Genomic DNA, 22,586 nt, shown 5'->3' on the forward strand with positions numbered 1-22,586 from the left:
GGTAGTTCAGTCTGACACTCAGATTGTAAGAACAAACAACAGTAACTGCCAATATTTAACTGCACTCCCCACCCCCACCCCGCCTCCTTGAAACCCGTAGAGAGGAAGTGCGTAATAAGAACAATAAATAATCTAGTTGTCCTGGACATTTACGCAGATGTCATAAAACACTGCTGAGAATTCTATTGGAAAAATGTTATAGTCTTGTGTCTCATTAGGCAATCCTGTTCGGGAGTTGTCTCAGAAAATAACACACATAATGCAGTTGAAACCAGAAGTTGACTATATAAAACACACAAATGATTCTTTTTCTCATGGTCTGACATAAAATCAGAATAAACTTTTCCTGTTTCAGCTCTTTGGCCGCCAGAGTTTTTACAATAAAATAGTCAGTTTTGACCTCACTTTTTTAAAAGGTTGTAACTTGATAAAGCCATACTGTAAATGAGAATAATCAGCCCGGCCGCCACCTTCCCCTTCTCCCCCTTCTACGCTCATTCTCCATCTATCCACAGCGCACAGCCGGAGCTCACAGCGTGGCAGAGAAGTGTCTAGGGGGGGGGGGGGGGGGGGGGGGTAGATGGGCAAAAAGGAAAAACATTTAGATGTAATTGTTACGTATATTTTAAGTTGAAAACTTACGTTTAATGTAATAGTCAGCGATTTCATTAAAAATAATGGGCAAATATTAGTTAAAGTAAATTAAGTGTCACTCATACGTGGTTTGTTTTCTCTCGCTAAAATGTGCTCCCTTGCTGTCTTACTCCAAACACTATAATTTCTCGTCTCCTCTCCTCGACCGGGCGGCAGATCCGTGCACTCTATAACCTAGTAACTATGTACATATGTGGCTCAGGTTGAAGTGGCAGATGTCTGCCATCTACTACATGAGGCCCCATATTTTGCTTGTCGTAATTTTGCGACTTTGGTGCTGAAGGCAGTTATTTTCTTTTATTTTTTTTATTTCCAAATGATTTATGATTGCTAAATGCCACAATAATGAGAAGATAATTTAAAAAAAAAAGAAATGTATCACTTTTTTCAAAGTCAGAAGTCTACATACACTAAGATCGCTATGCCTTCAAACAATTTGGGAAAGCCCAGATGATGATATCCTCTCTTTGGAAGCTTCTGATCATTTATTTTTTTTAAAGGCACCCCTGAAACAAACTGCTTCATTGTGTAACATCATGGGGAAATCAAAAGAAATCTGTCAAGACATCAGGAGGAGAATTGTGGACTTGCACATGTCTGGTTCATCCTTGGGTGCAATTTCCAAATGCCTAAAGGTGCCACGTTCATCTGATCAGACAATTATACGCAAGTATAAACATCATGAGAACGGAGGAAGATGCCCCCTATGGTGGCTTGGAGCTGGTACGGATGCACCTGCCACCTGCAGAGAGGGAGCGTAGATCATGGCAGAACTGCTGTCTGTATTGTGACCAGTCCGGGCCAGAGTCAAGCCCCTTCACGAGAGCCCACTAATGGCATTCCCCATGTCTTTGCCAGATCGGTAACGGCGTGTTCCTACCTCCAGCACTCCAATTCTGATTCATGTGTACTTAGCCTGTCCTTTTTTGGATTTTGTCTGATTGTCTGCCCCTGTTCGGACTAGTCTGCCTGATTGGATTGATTACCTGGTTTTTGAACTCTGCCTGTCTCCTGAAATGTGTCTAATTGTCTGCGCCCCATCCTGATTTGTCTGCTGGTTTGGACTGACCACCTGTGTATATACATTAAACTTTCACTACTGGATTGCCTTCTCCTGTTCTGCTTTTGGGTTATCACCTTCAGGGAATCGTGACAGTGTTTGATTTTATGGTGTATGTGTATATATTCTTACTGCCAGAAGCGAGACAAAGAAGCATTAATAAATGCGTTTATTCTGCTTTCCATTATAGAGTACACTGTCATATTTAAATATAAAACATTTCCAGTGTCAGCAGATGATGGGAATGAAGTGTGGATTTGTCCAAATACGCTTGAAGCGTGTTATTTTTGAAGTAGTAAAACCAGATACCACAGCATATCCTTCCATCTTAATCATTCTGCTTTTTAAACCAAAAATAACACTCAAGGACATTTATAAAATAATGTTATTCTGAGTTGTGAGAGACAAACTCAGCTCTCTCAGCTCTGAGCTTTAACTTTGAGCATGAGCAAATGCTTTTTTAGGATCACCTAAAGTTTCTCCATCATATGCTGTCCGAAGAAATTGTGAGAAATCCATGTGTGAGGCAAAGTTTTCATTTTAAAGCATTTTAAATTATATGAACTTCAAGTACAAAGCTAGTGGAAGGAGGGTTTTGTTTCATCCTGGAACCAAGTCAGAACGTTCTCTTTGTTGTCTGCAATCCATTTAATATTGGCAATGGTTCTTTCGATGGACTGATCCAATGCCAGTGTCCCAGAGCCGAAACCAACCTCGCTGTTGTCTTCCTTAAACTGCCTCAGCTGTAATGACAAACGAAACAGAAATTAGGCTCTTGTCTTAACGAGGTAATTTTGAGGAGCAGCAGCAACAAATATATTAAAACACAGGAACAAAATCAAATGTGCCACTGGATTAAATTCAATACGTTTTAAATATATGAACTCATTTCTGTTTGTTTTTATTTAAGTATAAACAGGGTTGTGTGCTATGAAGGGCCGAGACGATGCAGGATTTACGTCCAGCCGGTCACTAAAGCAAGGGATATTAATTGTCAACACCTCCTTCAATTTGAGAGAAGGAGCTCATTAGTGCAATCAGCTGCTGGAGAGATGGTTGGAAAGAAAACCTGGAGTGTTTCGGCCCTCCATGGCACGGCTTGGACACCTCTGGTATAAGACAAGACATGATAAATATATATATATATATATATTGTCTTGCCCACCCGGACGGTATGGTGTCTCCTTCAAGTTCGGGTCCTCCACCAGAGGCCTGGGAGTTGAGGGTTCTGCACAGTATCTTAGCTGTTCCTAGGACTGCGCTCTTCTGGACTGATATGTCGGACATGTTTCCTGGTATCTGCTGGAGCCATGCACCCAGCTGGGGCTTACTGCCCCGAGTGCCCTGATCACTACTGGCACCACTGTTGCCTTCACTCACCATATTTTCTCCAGCTCTTACTTCGGCCCTTGGTATTTCTCGAGCTTCTCGTGTTCTTTCTTCCTGATGTTGCTATCGCTCGGGATTGCTACATATATCACTACCGCTGTCTCCTGATGTTTATCCACCATGTCTATGTCAGGCTGGTTGTCCGTGACCAGTTTGTCTGTCTGGATCTGGAAGTCCCACAGGATCTCAACCAGCTTTGGAGGTGTCCTCCATCTTGACTCTGGGGTCTCCAGTCTGTACTCGGTAGAGTGGTTCCTGTACACTATGCCTGCTACCTGGTTATGTCATTCCATGTATGCCTTGCCTGCCAGCATCTCACACCCTGCTGTGATGTGCTGCACTGTCTCAGGGGCTTCTTTGCACAGCCTGCACCTGGGGTCCTGTCTGGTGTGGTAGAACCCTGCCTCGATTGATCTTGTGTTAGAGCCTGTTCTTGTGCTGCCATGATTAGTGCTTCCGTGCTGTCTTTCAGTCCTGCCTTTTCCAGCCACTGGTATGTTGGGGAGGTTTAGGCTTACGCAGAACAGCAGGGGGGGATAGAGCATCTCTTGGTAGATGCCGTACTTGATGCTCTGTGCAACTGGCTTTGACTTAGCTTCTAGAGTTGTCGTCAATAGCCTCATTGAGTTCTGGAGGAAGGCTCTTCGCATCCTGCTGATGTTTTATAGTTTCAGGCATTCTAGTATCCATGTGTGTGGCATTGAGTCATAGGCTTTCTTGTAGTCAATCCAGGATGTGCACAGGTTGGTGATTCTGGCCTTGCAATCTCTGGCGACTGCCTTGTCAACCAATAGCTGGTGCTTGGCTCACCTGGTGTTTTTGATCATCCCTTTCTGTGCCCTGCTCATTTATTGCCATCTCATTTTGGCTGCTATGATGCCTGACAGGAACCATTGATGTTGTCCTATTGGCTTCTTCGAGCCTGGATCTTCAGCGTCCACTGGGGTGGTTTGCAGCTGAGTGTGAAGCAAATTAGGTCAGCACCTCCAAACCCGAGGCCATGGTTCTCAACCGGTGGGGAGTCTTTATCTCAAGTGGAGGAGTTCAATAATTTTGGGGTCTTGTTCAGGAGTGAGGGAAGGACGGAGCGTGAGATTGACAGATGGATCAGTGCAACAGCTGTAGTGATGCAGTTGTTGTATTGGTCTATTGTGGTGAAGTAGGAGCTGAGCCAAAAGGCAAAGCTGTCGATTTACCGGTCAGTCTACATTCCTACTCTCACATGACCAAAAGGACAATATCTTGGAAACAAGCGGTTGAAATTAGTTTCCTCCACAGGTTTTCTGGGTGCACCCTTAGAGACAGGGTGGGAAGCTTCGTCACCAGGGAGGAATTTGGAGTAGACAGGAGTCAGCTCAGGTGGCTGGGGCATCCGTTTCGGATGTCCCCTGGACACCTCCCTGGGGAGGTATTCCGGGCATGTGCCACTGGTAGGAGACCTCGGGGAAGATCTAGGACACTCTGGATAGACTATGTCTCTCGGCCAGCCTGGGAACACCTCGGGATCCCCCCTGGAAGGGCTGGACGAGGTGGCTGGGAAGAGGGACGTTTTTAAATCCCTGCCTAAAGTGTTACCTCCTGGAACCAAGTTAGAACTTTTTCATTGCTGTCTGCAAACCATTTAATATTGTCAATGGTTTTTTTTGATGGACTAATCCAATGCCAGTATCCCAGAGCCAAAACCAAACCCCAGATAAGTGGTGGATGGACGGATAGATGGATGGATGGAAGCTATTAATAACAACACATTGGGATGCCTTCTAATACTGGCTTTTTAGGATTTGTAAAGGCAATAAAAGTGGTATCCTGTTCTACTTCCTCTCTTTGTAAAATACCATTGAGAGTTTATTATATAAAAACAAAAAACTGTAACAAAACTGTTGGCCTCCAGTATCTCACCTGCTGAAGCTCAAATTCAGTGGAAAAGCGTTCTGTGACGCCATTGATGAGGTTGGAGAAGGAGAAGGATCCACCACCATACCTGTGAATGAAACAAACCAATATACGGAAATCAAGTACTGGTTCCTGTTCCTAGGCAGGCCGATCTATACAAAGACTGGATTTGGTTTCAGCAGCAGAGGTTTACCGGCTACTGCAACCAAAGCAGCAACTGCGTGAAGATGAGGCACAAAGGCAAGATTTGATTACATATTGTGTTGTAGCCACTGTTAAAGGTTAACTAAAAGAGGAAGAAAATTAAAATCGTTGGAAATCCATCACCATGTGACGGGGGCGCTTTTGATTTATGGACTAACTGTTTCTGCCACTGTTAATCTGTCTATCCCAGTTCAGGTTTCATGTTCATGTGACTATTGTCGAGAGCAGAAAACAGGAACTGAAGGGGATTTCTAATCAATCGTGACAATATTTTCTTCTCCGGTCATTTTGCTTGTTTCAAGCTGGGTTCTTCTTCATAATATTAACAAATCAAAGAAAACTATTGCTGTAACTATTAAAGAACAGGACTTGGTATGATCCAAGAAGCAATCACACTGAATATATTTCTGTTACTGCCTGAGATTCTTTATGGCAAACCAATCTGTCCAACCATATTAGTACCTTAATATGCTGTTTTATCATTACATCAGTTCATTCCAGGGTTAGGGTTAGTTACAACCATTGTGGAAAGTTATATCAGACACCTTGTTTGGTTCTATTTAGAAAAGATGATTACCAGACACCCCCGCTGCTTTACAACAGCTATAAGACACAGCATTCTTGTCCTGTTCTGTGCTCAGTCAGAGTGCATCCTTCAGGGCCAAAGGTAATATAAGCAATTTAAGAAATGCTGAGCATGCTCAGCTCATAAAATATGTCACTGATTATAAACCTTCATCTTTTAGTGGCTGACTCTCTTAATAATGTGGTTTTACTTGATGCATTACCTAACAGACAAAATGCATGTATTTAGAACATGTTTTTGGCTATTGCTGGTCCCGTCTCTGGCTTCAGGGTGACACCAGCAACTGAACTTAGTGTGTTATACTCACTGAGTGAAAATGTATGACCATCGAGCCCTGACAAAGTCCCACGCCAGAGGCTGACCAATCACATTTTGGGCAATGTAAACAATGGTGGAAGTAGCATCTTGTTTTCGGATCATGGCTGGATCCAGAGTGTACTCCAAGTACCTGAAAAGGAAGAAATAAAACAAGGTAGCAGCCAAATATTTGTGTGCAGGTCAGTTAATAAGTATTTATGCTGCCTGTAGCCTGACCTGTTGAGCAGCCAAGATTTCTTTGTGCAGGCAAGAGCAAAGCGGAGTTTATCAGCCTCTGTAGCAATGGTGGCATTCTTAAACTCTGACCAGGCAAACTCCCACTCCTCAGAGCCACCTGCTGCGATGGCATTACAGTACACAGTGGAACGCAGGTTGGGATGGATCCTGAAGGGTAAGGGACACACATATTATGATATGTTGAATTCATTTATATATTGTGGCTCTATACAAATTAGGCACCAGGATGATGTATATACTCACTCGTTTTTCTTTGTGTCCATCCATATCTTGAACAAACTTGATGTCAAGTTCTGGCATTCCTTGAGGCCTGTCCTGCAAGCCAGGCTGATAGCGTTCACCTGATTATACCTGGATGAAGAAGCACCAGGAAGGAGAAACAGGAAGCTGTCAAAATACTGTCAAAGACCTTCTTGTTGGTGTTATCTCTTTTATAACTCAGTCGGTAGAGCTCCCACTCTACCGCTATGACAAAAACGTCGGCCTGTCAAGCTTCTTTAACCGCAACCGATGACCTAGAGCCCTCTGTTCCTCCTGCGCTGACCTTTCCTAGGCAAAATTGGCAACCCGTCAAGCCACTTTGAATACTGGATTTGTTCCTGTTAAAGTTGGATTTTTCTCCCCAATGTTTCCACGTTCTTGCCCATGGAGGATTATCTTTGTCTCCAGAATGAAGAGTCCATCTAGATTGGCTGTTCTTATAAAGTACCTTAAGATTAAAATAATTTATTGTGGTGGAGTAGAATATAAAGTACAACTCCCTGAAATTGTACATTAATTTGGTGAATAATCACATTCAATGACTGCAGAACAATGCATTTGTATTTATTCATGTATTTGACTTTACTCACTGGTCCATATGTCCCGTTGGTATGTGGTTCCAGTTACCAGTTATAGACTTGTAGTGATTAAACAGAGGGGTGACTTGTTTCCTCAGATAATCCTAAAATCAAACCACAAAAACCACAGAACGAAAATTATGAGGTTAAAAATGTGATAAAGAACATTAGATAATTACATGAAGATTAGTTTATCATTTTTGTTTTGGACTGTTTTTATATTTAAGTCTGTCTGAAAGAAAGTGACCTGCATGGGACCATAAATCTCACTGCGGTCAAACATGAGGTAGAAGAAGTCCAAGTTGTTAATGGCCGACTCCCAGGGCATGTAGTCTCTCTCATTGTTCAGGTACTTGGTGGTACGGAGCGCCAACTCTGTAGAGATGATCTTTGCCCTTTGGATCAAAAGATTCAAAATGAACAGGACACAAGTTACTTCATATTGTATCACCGATGTAGAGGAGAAACAGGAATGGACAACACAAAGTCAGACTGGAGACGATGCTCCTGGATTCGAGTGATCCAGTTGTAGCCCAAGCTGCCCCCCCATCATGGCCACCGGGAGGCAGTGGACTCCCTTGGCTGTAACTGAGCGGCTGAGGGCAGCCGTTAGACAGAGTGACATCAGTGCGCCGACCTGGAGCAAGGCCACTCCATCGCAGAAACGCAAGAGGGTGGCCCAAGAGACGCGTCAGAAAGAGGAAGCAGGAAGGTGAGCACAAGCACATCATCGAGAAATTATCTTTCAGAATTACGCAAGAAATTAAGTTGAGTTTGTTAATTAAACTCAGATCATTACTTATAAAGTAATTGTTCTTGATAGGCTCTTTGTGTTTTTAGTTTGCAATGCTTATACAGTGTAATTGTAATAATCATGTAATTTTAAACAACCATTTAACTCTTTGAGTGCCGTTCACGTTTTTTGAAACCCAAACATTCACTGCCAACCCTGCCATTGAAATCTGCCTCTCTTCAATGGCCAATAACTCCAGAACACAAAATAGGAACACTTTTTTCCTTATGAAAGACTTTGAAAGACTTTAATCTTTCATATGTTAGGTTTGCCGTTTGCAGAGTCATAGTAAAGAATAATCTATGGGGCTTGGAAAATCGGGGAAAATGTGCAAAAACTGAGGCACTCAGCATATAGCTGAGCTGAAAATGGCCGGCACTCAATAAGTTAAACATAAACCTTGTTGATTAATGTACAGAGGAGGATATTGTTATGTAATAATCAATGTTGGCTTTCCTAAATCCGAGTCATAGTCTCATTGCCAGTTCATGCTCTGCTTTGTAATGGAGCAATTATCTCCATCCTTGATTGTATCTTCTAAGATGATGGATAATGTGTACAATGGCTGGACAGAAATGCCACGTCTTCACCATAAGACCGAGCATGCATCAGGGTCTGCTCTGTATCCAACTCATAATACATTCAGAGAATTTGTAGAAAGTCAGGACTGTCTGATAACACATAATAAAGATGCCGATTGATCTAAGATCCGACTACAGCTAAAACTGTGCTGTGCTAATATTGGACAATTAATTAATTATTAATTTGATATTTTGATTGTAACCCAAAATCAAGTGAAAAGTTAAAAAATATATTTTCTAATTGTGGGAAGAATAAAGCTGTTTCTTCTTCCCCGATGCTGAAGTTTCAGGTCACATGATCATTCCTGTCATTTCTTTTTAGCATACCGTATATATATATGCTGTATTAGCATGAATTACCTCGCCAGGTTGAAAGCATCATCCACCAGTTGAGCTCTGTTGATGACCGGAATATTCTTGAAAGACAAGTGAAGACACTGAGTTGCTACGACTAACTCTCAGTACAAATATGTGGTGATGCCATAAATGTGGCGTACCTGGTGATTGGTGCCCAGAATATTTAGGAGTTTGTCCCAGTTGACCTGATCATAGTTGACTCTGTAGTATCCCACTACATTTAGGTTTGCCAGAACCCAGTCAGTACCTGACGTCCTCATGACATCCATTGTGGCTGCAGCATAAAAGAGGTAGATACTACATTATATACAGCACTTCTTAAATCCAACGTGTGCAGGTAGAAGAGACATAGATTTCCATTTAAACAGTATTAGCATCCTGGCTAACAAAGTTGTGAATGGCATTCAGTCTCTATAAGCACAGGGGAAAGTCAATGGAGAGGGTGACACACCAAACGCAAGTAAGTAAACTTGTGGAACCAGCAGCAGGCTAGCATTTTGGGACTGTGGGGCTCTAGTGGGGCAATATGGCATAATGAGCTCTGTAAGGTAAGGAGGGGCCTGGCTGTTGAGGGCTTTAAAAGTGAGCAGAAGGATTTTATATTCAATTCGTGCTATAACAGGAAGCCAGAGCAGGGGAAATGTGTTCTCTCCAGCTGCTGTGTTCTGGATCAGCTGAAGATGTTTAATAGAGCTGTTGGGGCAACCTAACTGTAATCCAGCCTGGAAGTTACAAAAGCATGGACAACAATAGGTGCCTGATTTTTGAAATATTGTGACGGTGGAGTGAGTGAATTATCTGTTAAAGTCAATAAAAAGGAGAATGCAAAATGTTGTTGCATGACAGCTGTTGACTGCAGTTGCCTCCTCTAAGCTGATACTTGATAAATAATATTCTATAAAGCAAATAATTTCTGACTGCCTGTAATTCACCTTTTGGGGGAATAATTCTTCTACTTCGGTCTTGGCATGTGAGATTTATGGAAGGCCATGGGGAACTGAGAATAGGGTGGCAGCCAGTGTTGTTACAATTCAATCAAGGAATGGTAAATATTTGCTTGTTTGTTGTTGGTATTTATGAGCGACATTATGACAACCTCCTCTACTGTCATCATATTTGTTGTTGATGAGACTCTTGACGTTTCACTACCACAACGTTTGATACAGATGTGTCTCCTAGCAACAGGATAAATGTTAGTTCTGCTGCTGGATGTTACCATCATGAACACCGCTGATGGCAGTCAGCCGTTCAGGATAGCTGGATAAATTACAACCCAACTCTTCTTCACTTATCTGGAGTTGACATATTGTGAAATCTCCAAAACATACTCATGAGAAATCACCTGGTCAAAAAAAATGTGTATTTTTTATTACTCTTATTACTCTTATTATAAAATCAGGATAAAAAGGTTGCACATGAGTTTGTTGAAAAAGATTTGAAAAATATGAACATTTCAGTCTCTCAATAAGAAACTGAGCTCATGTTTGTCAGTCTGCCGCCATCCCATTGGTCGGCACTATAGGTTCCTGTCAGTGTTTGTACCGCCTACCTGACTTATTCTGCAGCCATTGCTGTTCCTGCACAGCCCCAGTCTTAGTCCACCTCATTGGAATAATCCATTGATAGCTGTAGAAGAACAACTGCATTAAACGTACACACAGGGATTTTAGCCTCTTGTAAAGGTTTTTCAGTTTTATCCTAATTTTATTGAAGTAAAATGTTTGATAAATGTTTAGTTTTGTGACAAATCAGAGTTAGGATGAGCTTTTGGAAGTATATAAAGAGAGAGAGAGACTATACAACGTGAATTAACTCAATGCTTTAAGAGAAATGAAGTATGTAAGAAAGGTATGCTTCGTACTTGAAGGGAGATATAGTAGTGATCTCAGAGTCTGGGTCCAGGAGAAAGTACTGCTGGGACACAAGCCCAGTGGTGGTATTTATGGTAACCACAGGAAAGCCCATCTGCAGCACCCAGGTGTTCATGATGTCATGGATGGTTTGAGGAAGTACAGTGGCACTAGCGTCAGCAGCCTGTAGACAACAAGCAGCATGTAAGCAATTGGCGTGTACAGGATATCCCTTTGTTTAATGGATTCAGAGCTACAACAATCATGGAAAAGAACAAACCTTTTGCAAATGATTCCATAGGTCTGTATAGATGGCATTCCCGTAGGCAAATTCACCCAGGTAAGTCTGGCAGGAAGAAAAGTCATACAGGAGTTAGGTTGCTTTGGAAGTTGTCATTACACATGTGCACATACCTACGTGTCTGACATATACCATGTCTAAGCTATGCCTTGTGTGGAGCAGTTTCCTGTTGCATTTCCTCACCAGCAGGCTAAAGTGCACAAAGACCTGCTAGCTGCTACCAGTAAATGCATGAAGTCCAGGGTCGGGTTTTAGGCAGGACATAAGTAGGCAGTGAGAGGGGCACACTTTCATGCTACTCATCTGAATGTACATGCAGCTGACATTTGTTTTCCTCTCCTCCTGCAGATTGCTGCACAAAGGAGCGACTGCTGACAAGTTGCAGAGCAATGCAACATCGATGATGGATTCAAAGAGCGACTTAAGGCTATTTTGACATGCTATCTAACAAACAATAGATTCTGGTAGAGACCCCAGTCCCAGTTACCTCTCCAGCCCTGCTAACTCTGCTAGTGACAGCAGGCTTGACTTTTGATCAGCAAAAAGAGCTTCTCGCAGTACAACTTGAGTACATTAAATATGCGTTGAATGCTGGCTGTTGAGAGGGCGCTGCAACAAACAGAATGTGTGTCATTGGAGATGGAGCAGTCTTATTTGCAGTATAGGAAAGAGGGCAAGTTAGCAGCTGTTTGGTCTCAGTAAAACGCTTTCTCTCTCAGCTGCTGTTAGCGGTTAGCACTTCACAGACTCTCATGACTGGCTGGTTATTGTGCTAAAGGCGGGTCAGGCGGTCATTGATTTTGCAGGCGTGCTGCATTGACAGACGCCACCTAAAGGCAAAGGCCAATGTGGTGGCAAATGTGTTGTCCCTGTCAGATTAATTATTTCTCCTTGGATATCGTCTTGCTACTTTCCTTAAATTGCCTTATATAGGTGTACCGGTCACTGATATGGGAGGTGGTGCAGGAGATGGACCTCAGGAGGGGTTAATAGTTGACCTCAGAATATATTTAAAAAAGAGATTGTATTGTTCAAGTCAATATTGTTTGTCCCTGAAAGGTCTTACCTTGAGTCCCATTGTGAAGACATCTTCAGTTAGGAAATCTGACAACATCCTCAAAACAGATGCTCCCTGAGGATATGAGGAGACATTTAGATGTTGGCATGATCTGAATCAGAGCTGACTGTTTCTGCTGATTCAAAGAGGTTACCTTGCTGTATGAAATGGCATCAAACACCTCACTGATCTGTTCTGGTTTCTGGATGTCATCTTCATGAGAGGACAGCGGGTGAGAGGAGACCAGGGCATCGACAGCAAACACCCGGTGGACGTCATTGAGCACAATGAGGTCTTTCTGTCAGGAGACAAACAACAATGTACAGTCAAAAGTCTGCTGTGAAGGGCCATAATTGACGGCTTAGAGACAGTGTCTCTGAGGAAAAGACAGGAGGTGGAGCTAGAAGTGGAGGAGATGAAGATGCTGAGGTTCTCCTTGGGAGTGACCAGGTTGGACAGGATTAGAAATGAGACAATAAGAGGGACAGTGAAGGATAGACGTCTTGGAGACAAGGTCAGAGAGACCAGACTTTGATGGTTTGGACATGTCCAGAGGAGAGACAGGGACTATATTGGTAGAAGGATGCTGAGGATGGAACTGCCAGGGAACAGGGCTAGAGGACGACCCAGGAGAAGATACATGGACGTAGTAAGGGAGTAGCTGGTGTTGGGGAGGACCATGCAAAGGACAGGGTGAAGTGGAGAAGGTGGGGTTGCTGTGGCAACCCCTCAGGGTACAAGAAGAAAGTACAGTAATAGTCAAAACTCCACTGTCTCACTGTCCCTGTTATCCAGCGTCGAGCTCTGTGATAGAAACACATACCACGCCCCAGGTGTCCTCAGCTTCATGGGCTCCCAGGTATTCAACATACGATGCAAAGCCTTCATTTAGCCACAAGTCATTCCACCACCTCAGTGTCACCAGATTTCCAAACCACTAGAGGGTCAGCACAGAGATCAGACGTGAACTACTTCATAAGGTCCACATAACTATTCAACTGGTAGCAGTAATGAACAAGGTGAAATGTTTGCAGAGCTTAAACCGAACCATGTGGGCCAGTTCATGAGCGATGATGGTCGCGATGCGCTCTTTGTTGGCGTTGGAGGAGAACGCTTCATCGTAGAGCAGCGCTGTCTCTCTGTATGTGATCAGACCCCAGTTCTCCATGGCTCCAGCATTGAAATCTGGTAGGGCTATCTGATCTGCAGGAAGACAGAGATGATTGATTACTGGAGGAACGTTTGAGTTTCCTGTTCTACATTTTATGCATGTTTCACAGGCCTTGCTGTCAAAACTTTGTCTCTCATAAATTCCTCTAATATTGTATTATGTTACTGTCTATTTTACATGTAAGTGAACAATACTTCTGCATTTGGGTTGTGTCTACTAAACCCAGGCTTTTATTGTGTATAAATTCCAGCTTTCACCCTGCTGGAACTGAGCGTTTGGATATTTACCCTCACCGAAGGGGAGGCGAGTGTATTGCAATTGGGTCTGTTTGTCTGTTTGTTTGTCTGTCCACGCGCATAACTCAAAAACTAGTAACCCATTGACTTGGAATTTTTACACAAGCAAGGCTCTGTCCGTGGCTCGGTCCTCCCCGAGAATGGCGTTGATCCGGATCTGGATCCAGATTCTAGAATTTTTTTAAGGATTCTTTAATATTGCGAGATAGGGCACTTGGAGGCGAGGGTCTGCAATCTCTGATTGTTCAGCTTGTTACTGATGTGAATCCTATTTCTTATGTTTTAGAATTCAAAGCACGACTAATTACAAGTTTTTTCAGGGTTAATGTAAGATGTCACACTTTATGAGCCGGAGTAAAAAGACAGTCGGTAAAGATTATGCAACAACTAAGCTATCAGGTTAGAGCTGTCAATAATTGATCAGAGGATCATGACAGTCCTGTTCCTAAAGTCTTGCCATAAAAAACACAGTACCGGTAATCACTGTAATGAGCGGCGATAAGGAGAGGATGACCGTGAACCCACGCATGATGACGCAACCATTGTTCGATCCAGTGACACTTCACTGCTGTGTTATAAATGTTTAAACAAGCAGGTGCAATAAATCTTTTTTATTTTATTGAGTTGATTGGTTACAGAATGGAAAATCCTGGTGATGATTCCAAACTACCGAACGTAAGTCACCACCTTCCCCCCTGTAGGAAGGGTTGAAAGTGGCAGCACCAAACTGAAGACCCCGGTGGCCCCATGACAGACGTTTAAAGTGAAGTCTCAACAGAATTGTTGCATTATGGCCTACAATGCTGCCAGTCTTTACATATGACAGTCCTGGATTATGTGAGTAGAAGGACATTAATTCACATTGGTTAGTCTTTTCTATAAAATGATCCCCTTCGCTGAACCAATAAATTATTTCAAGGAATCAAACAAACCCTGATTTGGAAATATATGTGGATGTCGCTGTGGCCTATGTTTGTCTTTGACTAGTGCACTCACCAGACTTTGGAAGAGGGTACTTAGAACTGTAGTAGTTCTCAAAGAAAGTAAGGATGGGTCGAGTTATGTTCAGTGCATACTGTCCTTGATTGGCATCGATAGCAGACTTCCGGGCATAGACTCGGACCTAAAGGCAGATATACGCACAGAAATACACATTACATAATCCAATCATATACCATAAAAAATTAATAATGACTGTCAACTACATTTGGAATGTGCTTCAAACACGTAATGTATAGCAATATAACAGGTGAAATTAATGATGATAATATTAATCAGTATCACATGCTACCCTGAACGGCCTGAAACTACGAGCGAATAAACCAATACGTGTGTTCAAAAAACTGGAACATAGAATCGAGGCTTGGACTGTTGTGTCCATAGAACTGAGGGTAGGTCTGTCGAGTCTGTAGAACCGAGAAAAGGTCTGTCAAGTCCGTAGAACCGAGGGTAGGTCTTTCGAGTCCGTAGAACCGAGGGTAGGTCTGTCGAGTCCGTAGAACCGAGACAAGGTCTGTTGAGTCCGTAGAACCGAGGGTAGGTCTTTCGAGTCCGTAGAACCGAGGGTAGGTCTGTCGAGTCCGTAGAACCGAGACAAGGTCTGTTGAGTCCGTAGAACCGAGGGTAGGTCTTTCGAGTCCATAGAACCGAGGGTAGGTCTGTCGAGTCCGTAGAACCGAGACAAGGTCTGTTGAGTCCGTAGAACCGAGGGTAGGTCTTTCGAGTCCGTAGAACCGAGGGTAGGTCTGTCGAGTCCGTAGAACCGAGACAAGGTCTGTCGAGTCCGTAGAACTGAGGCTAGGTCTGTCGAGTCTGTAGAACCGAGTAAAGGTCTGTTGAGTCCGTAGAACCGAGGGTAGGTCTTTCGAGTCCGTAGAACCGAGGGTAGGTCTGTCGAGTCCGTAGAACTGAGGCTAGGTCTGTCGAGTCTGTAGAACCGAGTAAAGGTCTGTTGAGTCCGTAGAACCGAGGGTAGGTCTGTCGAGTCCGTAGAACTGAGGCTAGGTCTGTCGAGTCTGTAGAACCGAGTAAAGGTCTGTCAAGTCAATAAGATACAGTCAATAATTACAGCATTGTAGTTGCATGAAGAAAGGGAGGGACAGAGTATGTTTGAGTGTTCAGTTACCAAAGGTGCACTATCGTTGCTTTGAATGAACCCAAAATCACTGACGATGAACGCCAAAAGATAGGTGGACATTTTCCTTGTTGGCTCAAAAATGGTCATCAGCACATCCTGGTCGCCAATGGTGATGTTTTTTGACTCTGTAGATGACAAATTATATTTTATAGTGTAATGATAACTTTAACAAACTTTAAAAAATTGGTTCTACTTTCTGGCTATTGTTTAAACTTAATCAAATCCTGATAAGGCCTCGTTTCTGTACGAGACTGTGAATTTAATCCGGTCTCTGTAGTGCAAATAACCTTTTTCTTGTCCATTGGACAAGGCAACAGTTCCGTGGTCGTGGATCAGAGTGATGTCAAAAACTGCTTTCATCGCTGGCTCGTCAAAACAGGGGAAAGCCTTTCTGGCATCTGTCGGCTGCATCTGCGTTGTGGCAACAACCCTGAGCAGAAAAGTGAAGCCTGAAGTTTATAGAGAACAAGAGGCATTGTTTGTAGTAAGTCCTAACCAAGAACCGAATGATAGAAGTAGAAATAAAATGAATCTCTTTTGGTCCAACATAGAGTGAGATGTATGATGTGCTTCAGAACTCAGAGATTGAAAGACATACTTTTCCTTTCCATCCTCTGTGTATTCACTCCTGTAGAAGCCCCCCAGGTCATCAGCCAGCTCCCCAGTAAATTCTGTGAAGAGCAGGTACTTCTGGCCTTTTGTCAGATTACCATTCAGCTGGAGCACCAAGTACTGAGTCACAACGTGCAGCCAGGAACACTTGATCGAAGGGGCGTCAACGCCGCTCAGTGAGATGAGCTTAGCCAAGTAGCCGTCTTGTAGGGTGTAGTTCAGCTTATTGGAGTGGATGAGAATCAGGTCAGTCTCTTGAGAACAGTTAAACTCCACAGTGGACTCACCTGAAATGACATGACACACGTGATCAGCATCACAAAAGACTCGGATTCACCTTAATCCTACACATTGGAAAAAGTGGCAACGGTTTAAATCACTTTTGATTAATAATGTCACAGGCGTCAGCGGCAATGACGGAGCCTTCCAGGTGATGCAACCGATGATGCATTAGACACTAGCATCCCATCTAGTGTTACTGAGTAGGATCCTTTTCGCGGCTCAGCCAGACGGACCTCTGGATTGCAGAGGTGTTGACTCAAGTCATGTGACTTGGACTCGAGTCAGACACGAGTCATTAATTTGATGACTTTAGACTTGACTTGACAAAATGTTAAAAGACTTGTAACTCCATTTGGACTTTGACAACAATGACTCGTGACTTGACTTGGACTTGAGCCCTTTGAATTGAAGATACTTGCTTCTTTCACCAAAACACAAAGATTAAAATGTATATTAATAACAAACGCTCTCGCTCTCTCTGTATGTGTGTGTGTGTGTGTGTGTGTGTTTGCATGTGTGTGATCTGGCACACCATCCAATCAAGTTAGATCCATGTTGTTTTGATCCGACAGCATCCAATCAAATTGCAGAACACCCAGCGAAGTAGACACGCTAACCAAAGTGCCAATTTACAAAAATTATACCGAAGATATTGTCGTTTGTGTACAAAAATGATGTCGTCCCTCAGTTACACATTGGAGTATATCACATCCATGGGACAGAGTAATGGAAGATGAAGGAGGCAGAGGGTCCATCAGCCAAACAGGACATCCATTAACAAATATATGCGTGTCTCTGTTTTGTAATGTGCCTGGTGGTATTTGTACAAGAGTGGCAGATACTCAAAATACACACAAAATGATTCAGACACTAAATTAAACTCAGGAACATGCCCTGGCCTATATGACCATTTATGCTTACGGTACATTAAACTATATATATACTGATATAATTTTTACAGAAGGTCCAAATTAATGTATGTCTATAATTAACATATCATTAAAATACAAATATATCTCATACACTGAACATAAAATGCAATCCAGAAACGCTCAAAAAGAAGCACACAGCCATGTTGTGTCTGAAGATGTCAAGCTCTTTTCCTTCTCCCCTCATCTCATGCCCCATAAATATCACTTTTAGTGTGACTGACCGCTCCAATGTTTTCAGAACGAGCCAGCATTCACACGATCTTCCCGTGGGGACAGAGGCTACAGGCATCATCGCTCACGAGAACACTTTCAGACCAGTGGAACAGTGTCTGGCTGCGCCTATCCCTGCAAGAAGGCATCCAGAGGGGTGGATGTGTCTTCTTTTCTGTTTACAGGAGAGCTCCAAATAAACCCCTTTTCCTGACATGTCAGCTGTCAAACTCCAGCAGACTAGAGTTGACAAAGGAAGGTATATTTTCAGCCTGAAGCTCACATGCATGCATCTGCTTTGTAAGAAGAATGACATCTGGCAGTGAGAATTACGGAAGCCTTACCAGTGAAGATGTAGAGTCCAGTCGTCTTGTTAGGAGTCAGTCGAGGCCACAGGGTGACATTATAATGTTCTGGCACCAGATTCGTGGGTAGCCGGTACTTGTCCCAAGGCTCATTGGATGGAGCAGGTGTGACAGAGGGTTCAACTGTTGTTGCTGTTGTTGTTGCTGCTGTTGTTGGTGGTGTTGGCAACATGTCATTCTTATTTTTAGCCTTTTCCTGTGAGTAAACAACAGAGAGAGCTATAATTGTTGCCAGGGCCCCTGCACCCAGGACCACAGCCACCACCCCTACAGATTTACTGATGTAGAAACCCTTCCCCATGTTGCTGCTCCACAGAGACACCGGATCAATGGTGGAGGTGATTTTTTTTTTATATATATAGCCTTCGGGAGCATCTCTCCTCTCAATTATTGAAGCAGGTGATACATTAACAGGAAGACTGTAAAAAAAAAAAACTCTCTCGTCCCAAACCTTCGAGGGATAATCATTGATTATGATTTTAGTTTTGTAGGAGACAAAAACCCTGGAGCTTGTCATGTTTCTTTTGTAGTTCAAACAATAGAGTTATCTATACTGTAGATTCTACAGTGTAGAGCTTCTTCCAAAATATGCCAGATTCTGCATTTTGGCATAGTGATTCATCCATTCATAAATAGGGACAGCTGTCCCTAGCCATCACCAGAAAAATGTACATCTACTAATGCTGGTTCTGGACGTTTTTCCTACGCTCTCAATGAGAGATTATGGTGTTGTTTTTTGTATTTACTTCCTTTACTGAACAACATCTCAGTGGATCCCCGTCTCTTCCTCTAATTCACAATCAACACCTTGGTTTAGCTGACTTTCAGAATGAGGTTGCTGTCCTGGCACCAAGTCGACAGGACTTTGAAGTATGTGAAGCTGCCTATCTGCACATCCTGGGTGCGTGGATGGATGGATGGATAGATGGTTGGAAGGATGGCTAGATGGTTGGGTGGATGGATGGATTGATGGTTGGAAGGATGGATAGATGGTTGGCTGGATAGATGGATGGAAGGATGGCTGGTTGGATGGATGGATAGATGGTTGGATGGATGGTTGGTTAGATGGATGGATGGATGGATAGATGGTTAGAAGTATGGATAGATGGATGGAAGGATGGCTCGTTGGATGGATGGATAGATGGTTGGATGGTTGGTTGGATGGATGGATAGATGGTTGGATGGATAGATGGTTGGAAGGATGGATGGTTGGATGGATAATGAGACTCGGCTCCTACTCCATAGCCACATGTGTATGTAATTTAGTCTTCAGTCCCTACGGGATTGACACAATGAAATGTTTGATGTTGAAGAGCATCATTTGTCTTCGGGTGAAAGACTGACAAAGTTTGTGACTGTTGCTTGAAATGTTATGCAAAAAGATGATTGTTTGACTTCATGTTATTTTTGCAGTTAATGCACAGCACACATCGATATCATCTATAGTACAGAGATCCAATGCATAAAGTCTTTTTCTTGAATTACAAGACGTAAGAAATTCAGAAGATGATCATGATTTTGTTGTTGCATTCCTCTTCCACATTCTCCAAGTGATTTTCTCTCTTTCCTTTCTGTAGTTAGTCTTTAACAGAATGGCACTTTTTCATAATCATCTTGTTTTATGGTGCTGTAGCTGTAAAGTCAGAATAAGAAAGGGAGCTGAGAGGCATTTGAAGCTGCTAACCCGTCCAGTTACTGCACTCCTTATCTCCACATTAACCCTCTGCCCTCATTCATCACTAGAATCATATAACAAAGGTCTTTGTTTCTTCATTGCATGTTACCAGGAAATACATTGCAGTACATGGCCATCTCAACTTGTTTGTGGTCTTCAATAAGATAAGATACGAGTCAAAATAAAATTCAAATTACAAAGCACAAGCAATGAAATATAGTTTGATTCTTACCAGAGGTGCTTTTAGCAGTAATTAAATAACAATATCTACATTACAGATTATATTACAATATATACAATTGCAGTATATACAGTAGACACATGATTTTACAGTATATACCTCCCTAATGTGCAATTACTAAATGCAAAGTACTGGACCATCTATCTCCATGCACTGTTTATCACTTTCAATTTGTGTTGTTTTTTTCTACTACTATCTGTATTTTATATTGTACCTAAGCACCAAATGGAGCAGCACTCCTAATCTCGTTGTATATCCACTATGCAATGACAATAAAGGCTTTCTATTCTATCTATTCTATTTCTATTCTACAGACTATTCTACAATTATACAGTGGGTGTGGTATGAAAGACTAAATGTAAAGTATCTGTCAGTATTTAATGAATATTTTCCAGAGACAGGGAATGATAGTCCCCATCATATCACCGGTATCAATTTATTCTGATAGCATGTTACTATTATTATTTGAGATCCATATATTTTACAGTGCAACTGCAAACTCTCAGTATTTCCCCCTCATTCTAACCAAAGTCATGTTAAAGTGTTTTGGTATCACACTGTAGGTTTAGCCACCCAACTTCAGAGAGACCATTACTCAGTCCATGAATCAGTCCTGGTAAAGTACTGGAGCCAGTAACCAGGGTCCAGCATGGGGGAAACTCCTTAAATCACATCCTGTTAAAGGACAAGCTGTAGCAGAAAATTGTGACAGATACGTTTTTCAAAACCATGAACTGATAAAGAGTATATGACCACAGATTGTGGCCTTTGTCAGACTTTATCATTCAGTTTATCTGGAAATCGTGATCTATTATCACCCACAGTTCTTTTACCGCAATATGTAGGTTCCCTACGAAACTTTAATTATCCTTTATCCAACAATGGATTCAAGCTTTGTACCTTTCTGTGCAAAAGATATGATGGAGAGTGGAAAAAGAGCCAATGTTTTCTGAGAATTGACCCTGAGGGAAGTGACAGACACAGGGTTGATGTTTTACAGTATTTACTGGTAAAAGTAAGATAAAAAGGCACAGGTGTAGCTGGCAAGAGCTGGGTAGAAGTCATAAAAAACACTGTAGAGCTGATTCACTGGTGGCTGATACTGACAGCAAGGCAAACATGAACTAGATAGGTGAACTCAACAGGTGGGCCGCGGGCAGACGCTTATTTTGTGGCCCCCACCGTGCCTGGTTATGAATGCAATAAGAAAGAAAAAATTATATATTTTAAATAAATATATACCCAATAAATTCAGACTTATTATATTGCATTTATTTCTCCTTCACATTTTCTTTCAAAATCATGTGAAAACTCAGTTTTGTAAAGTTGTTTTCCCATTCAAATGGTACTCTCTCGTCCACTCTCTCATTCATTAAAAATGACTAGCAAGACAGTATATTAAACAGCAGTCGAGACCAGATTTTGTAGAGGGTTGCTTAATGGAGATTGTAGCCAGCGGTGCCTCGATTGCCGAATCTCAGGAGGAGAGAGAGAAAACCAGCCCCACCACCTGCACCTGAACTGCAGGAGAGTCGAACAGAACTGGGAGGCAGAAAAACAGAGGGACAAAAAAAAACAAAGCAAACCTACCACGACCCAAGACCACAACATTTAGCCCAAGAACAGAACGTAGAGGATCTGAACAAGGCAGATGCAATGAGGAAGATACCGCGTAACCAGTGGTGATATTAACTGAATCCTGCATAGCAGCACAAAGTTCAGGGACAGAAGGAGATATTATAGTTTACCATTTTGGTATGGTCCCAAAATAAAATAAATTTTGAAATACTGCAGTTCAAATACATTTTATTTGACCATCTAAAAGCACTTACATCACCAAACAGAAGAAAGAAGAAAACAATGTCAAACTACACCACACAATAGATTTGGTCTTCTCTCCCAACCTTATACCTGTTATCTAACCTGACCAAAGCAAAGTGTCACGTACAGCAAGAAATACACAGAAAGGCTGTGTATTTCTTGTCTGGATGGTACTAGCACATGAATGAATATGTTCCGTCAAAGGCTGATAAAATATCGTACAAAAAAAAAAAACTTTAACACAAAGACATATTACAAGTCTCCAGTGGACTCACTGCTCTCTGAGAGAACCATAGGGGACGGGTGCAATGTGGATTTGGTGGCAGTCGATATCAGGATAACCAGACAGAGACTAGCTGTTAGGACCTGGAACAGCTTGTGAGAGCGGTTGAGTGATACCGTCTATATAGTTGGCCTCACCTCCACCCACAGCTTGGGCTCCGGAACCCAATCACTCGAGAGGGTCTGGACTCTGCATTTCTCTGGCGTTGCCCACGGTGAGAGGTGGTGGGCTAGTGTGGGCTTGCTTATAGCTCCACAGCTCAGCCACCATGTCTTGGAGTTTACCCCGGGGAACGAAACGGTCGCTTCCCTGCGCCTTCGGGTCAGGGACTGGTGTCTCAATGTTCTTTCGGCCAATGGGCCGAACGGAAGTGCGGCGTACTCGGCCTTCTTGGAGTCACTGGGAGGGGTACTGGATAGTTATCTGGCTGGGGACTCCATTG

The 22,586-nt window shown here is 42.7% G+C and overlaps 1 protein-coding gene across 1 annotated transcript; it reads right to left on the reverse strand.

Annotated features, from left to right (window-relative positions):
- Positions 1 to 1,868: 1,868 nt before the first annotated feature.
- LOC137894298 (aminopeptidase Ey-like) lies at positions 1,869 to 18,425 on the reverse strand. The gene is made up of 21 exons (XM_068739777.1): positions 18,104 to 18,425; positions 16,322 to 16,622; positions 16,011 to 16,153; positions 15,712 to 15,848; positions 14,583 to 14,709; positions 13,168 to 13,322; positions 12,943 to 13,056; positions 12,274 to 12,417; positions 12,129 to 12,194; positions 11,042 to 11,107; positions 10,773 to 10,945; positions 10,461 to 10,537; positions 9,052 to 9,185; positions 8,915 to 8,970; positions 7,428 to 7,575; positions 7,193 to 7,284; positions 6,585 to 6,692; positions 6,321 to 6,488; positions 6,094 to 6,234; positions 5,003 to 5,084; positions 1,869 to 2,457 (listed from the first exon to the last, which is right to left on the reverse strand). The coding sequence occupies exons 1-21, from the start codon at positions 18,423 to 18,425 to the stop codon at positions 2,293 to 2,295; spliced, it is 2,919 nt and encodes a 972-aa protein (XP_068595878.1). The 3' UTR covers positions 1,869 to 2,292.
- Positions 18,426 to 22,586: the final 4,161 nt, after the last annotated feature.

The sequence above is a fragment of the Brachionichthys hirsutus genome, chromosome 5 (genome assembly GCF_040956055.1).
Source record: "Brachionichthys hirsutus isolate HB-005 chromosome 5, CSIRO-AGI_Bhir_v1, whole genome shotgun sequence".
Classification (NCBI taxonomy): domain Eukaryota; kingdom Metazoa; phylum Chordata; class Actinopteri; order Lophiiformes; family Brachionichthyidae; genus Brachionichthys; species Brachionichthys hirsutus.